This window comes from Geospiza fortis, unplaced genomic scaffold (genome assembly GCF_000277835.1).
Source record: "Geospiza fortis unplaced genomic scaffold, GeoFor_1.0 scaffold130, whole genome shotgun sequence".
In the NCBI taxonomy this organism is placed as follows: Eukaryota; Metazoa; Chordata; class Aves; order Passeriformes; family Thraupidae; genus Geospiza; species Geospiza fortis.
Genome location: NW_005054300.1, coordinates 297686 through 299256, shown reverse-complemented (window position 1 = coordinate 299256; position 1571 = coordinate 297686). Strand labels below are relative to the sequence as shown.

Below are 1571 nucleotides of genomic sequence, written 5' to 3'. Positions count from 1 at the left end.
AAACAGCCGATGTGCTGAGTGATACCCCACACACCTCTGAGACCACTGGTGTCAAAGGACCAAAGGAGTAAAATGTTTCACAATAAGAAAAAACAGCCATTGGAATAATCTCCCCAAGGAAGTGGTGGATTCCCAATCCTGGACAATTTTAGGATTCAGCTGGACAGGGTGCTGGATCATCTTGTCTAGATGTTTTAAGCCATAAAGAAAGCCTATTTTTTTTTTTTTTTTGAGAGATGTTTGAATGACAGAGAAGTATTTCTTAGTACCTTACTGGTATTTGTTCTTCCTAGGCATGAGGATTACTGGGCTAATCTTGGGGACAGAGGAACAAGGGGCAGGGAGATGATGTGGGTTTCTTGAAATCCCACCAATTCCTACCTAGTTTTCCTCCTTGTTGTAAGGGCAGCCTCTGATCCACTCAGCTTTGCTCAGGCTGGAGGTTCATGTGAGCCAGGAAGAGTCTTTCCTCTGACTTTATTAGGTGATATCTTAACCACTGAGAGAAAACTCAGCAGCCCTCAGATGTGTTGTTCACTTCTGTTTCGGGAATGCTTAGTTTGGCAGACAGGATCCTAGACTTAAATACAGATAATTTAGAATGAAACGCTGTCACAGCCAGATGCCAAATGACTTAAGGCAAAATAGCTATGCTTCAGCTACTTCTCTGTGAACAGAGATAATTATTCCCTGCTGTACAGAACATGTAACAATAAAATCCATCACTGATTTTATACACGTTAATAACAAGTACAACAATGTAGGCACTAAAATAGATCAGATTAATTTATTTTTTGGTGAAAGCTTAATTGCACAGCACTGAGAACACCTGAGATCATGTCTGAGTAGTAGCATGAAACTGCAGCAATCTTGAGGATGAAGTATATTTTCCCATGAAGATAGAGACTTGGAGGTGGGAGACAGAAGTTGAAGAAAAGGGGAAAACACCTTGTATAGAAAAGAAAGAGGAAAAAGGACAAAGGAAAATGAGAATAGGTTAGAAATGGGAAATGAAATTATTTATGTTCTTGGCTGCCGGGCAAAATTCAAGTACTTTAAAATACAAATCCATCAATTTTATATATCAAATTTCAGCTTTTTGCATAGCTCTCACAGCCATTTTCTGAATTTGTATCAAGTAAATTGGGGTTACTGGTTCAAGCATGAGTAATTATGTCCACAAAGATGGTCAGAGGCCTGGAGCACCGCTGCTATGAGCTCAGCTGGGAACTGGGGCTGTTCATCCTGGAGAAGTCTCGGAGGAGACCTCAGAGCACCTTCCAGTACCTAAAGGTACAAGAGAGCTGAAGAGGGACTTTTTACAAGGGCACTCGGTGACTGCACATGGGGGAATGGCTTCAAAGAGAGAGGATGGGTTTAGATTAGATATTGCGAAGAAATCCTTTGCTGTGCGGGTAGTGAGGCCCTGACACAAGGTTTCCTCGACAAGGTGTGGATGCCCCATTCCCCACCCCTGAAAGCGTTCAAAGCCAGGCTGAATGGGGATTGGAGTAACCCGGCCTGGCCCCGATGGCGGCACCGCGGGCTGCGGGCGGCCGGGCAGCAGCACA

The 1571-nt window shown here is 43.6% G+C and overlaps 1 protein-coding gene across 1 annotated transcript in view; it reads left to right on the top strand.

Annotated features, from left to right (window-relative positions):
• Positions 1-1185: 1185 nt before the first annotated feature.
• TDRD1 (tudor domain containing 1) overlaps positions 1186-1571 on the top strand; it is a 16396-nt gene continuing 16010 nt past the window's right edge. The window contains exon 1 of the mRNA XM_031063549.1: positions 1186-1293. Coding sequence (XP_030919409.1) covers positions 1186-1293 — 108 coding nt within the window. The remainder of the gene's footprint in view (positions 1294-1571) is intronic.